General features: G+C 29.8%; 1 protein-coding gene across 1 annotated transcript in view; it reads right to left on the bottom strand.

The window, feature by feature from the left end:
• Positions 1-1,718, bottom strand: part of LOTGIDRAFT_239597 (hypothetical protein) — a 7,035-nt gene that overhangs the window by 3,301 nt on the left and 2,016 nt on the right. The window contains exons 3-5 of the mRNA XM_009059331.1: positions 1,456-1,569; positions 340-417; positions 54-118 (exon numbers count right to left, since the gene is read on the bottom strand). Of these exons, the coding sequence (XP_009057579.1) occupies positions 54-118; positions 340-417; positions 1,456-1,569 (257 nt within the window). The remainder of the gene's footprint in view (positions 1-53; positions 119-339; positions 418-1,455; positions 1,570-1,718) is intronic.

Here is a 1,718-nt window from a genome sequence, read left to right as displayed (position 1 = left end):
CTATGATGAAGATAGTATCTTTTAGTGCATATTGATCAAACCAAACATATTACCTTATTAGATTACAAAAACAGTTCCAAGTATTTCCTTTTAAAACTTTAACTGTATGAAGGATTGACTGCAATTTAAGAAAAAAAGATGTCAAAGTGACTAATTTTGTCCTTCAGATTGCTAATTTTATGCTGTGAGATATAAGAAACTTTTCATAATGAGTGATCATGACTTAATACATATAATGTGTAAGTAGAGTTGAAAATTAGACATATTAGTCGTGTTGCTGGTAGTTTCTGCTTCTTCATGCTGATAGCACTTCACTTCTGAAGCAAATGATATACTCACATGCTCATCCAATTTAGCAAATTCTCTTAATGACCTGGTTTTACATCTATGTTTTGGACTCTTCCTATAAAGAAAATCCTAAAAACACAAATGTCAAATAAAATATAAAGGTCAATTTAATTGTTAACATATTTTGTATTTGAATTTCCCTTTTAAAATCTCTTTATGTGGATGTATATTGTAGGCTACAATCTCTATTATTTCACAATTGCTTTATGTTCAAATATTAAAATACAGTATTAAATTGTTGTAACTTCTTTAGTTTTCAAATAATTTTTTTAAAGATCATACCAAAAATCTGATTTGTGCAAGATACATTATTTAATAAAATTCTGACATAAACTGTCACCTCTATCACCAACAAATTTTGATGAGTTTTTACCAAGCCATGGGCAATAACTCAAATTCCGTTGATCGAAAAATTGTCAAATTCAATTTTGACGAAGATTTCATCATTATAAATATATATATATACGGTACCAAATTTTATTCAAATCAGATGAAAACTGTACTCTCTATTGTGTTCACAAACAAATTTTGACGTGTTATTCCGAAGTCCAGGGCAATTACTCAAAAACCGTTCATCGTAAGATCGTCAAATTCGAACTCGAACAAGATCTCATCAATATTATTGATCACTCCAAATTTCATTAAAATCAGTAAAAACTGTAGTCTCTTTTATGTTCACAAACAAATTTTGACAGGTTTTTCCTTAGTCAAGGGCAATAATTCAAAAACCATTCATCGAAAGATTGTCAAATTCAAACTCGAACAAGATCTCATCAATATAAATGATCACACCAAATTTCATTAAAATTAGATAAAACACTGTAGTCTCTATTGTGTTCACAAGAAATGTTGACGGACCAACAGACCAACGGACAGGGGTGACAGCAATATACGTCCACATTTCTATGTGGGCGTATAAAAAGTATATAGCTACATAATCAACTTGGGATTTCGGCAGTTTGCAACAATTTTGGTCAATTTCAAGTTTAGATTATTTGACAAGAGTTACATTTTCTGATCCTTACAAAACTTATAGAAGTGGACTTTTATACAAATGTTTCAGAACCTATTTATGTTAACATAAAAAAAAACGCAAAAGAAACTTACACATTCCAAACAAATATCATCGTCAGGTTCATTTTTGGAGTTTTCACCAACACAATGCTCAGGATGAAACCATTTCGAGCAGACACAACACATCCAATACAATCTGCCATGTTCCTACAATCAATAGATATATATATGCAGAAATATATATATATATATAAGTGATAAATAAAATTTCAAATATAAATAAGTGATGGGTCTATTCCATTGGTCTGAAAAGTTCAATGTTAGAATGGACCATAAGAAAACTGTGCAGTACAATT

Source organism: Lottia gigantea, assembly GCF_000327385.1.
Source record: "Lottia gigantea unplaced genomic scaffold LOTGIsca_382, whole genome shotgun sequence".
Lineage (NCBI taxonomy): Eukaryota > Metazoa > Mollusca > Gastropoda > Lottiidae > Lottia > Lottia gigantea.
The sequence above is the reverse complement of the archived record's forward strand: the minus strand, read 5'-3'. Positions and strand labels throughout refer to the sequence as shown.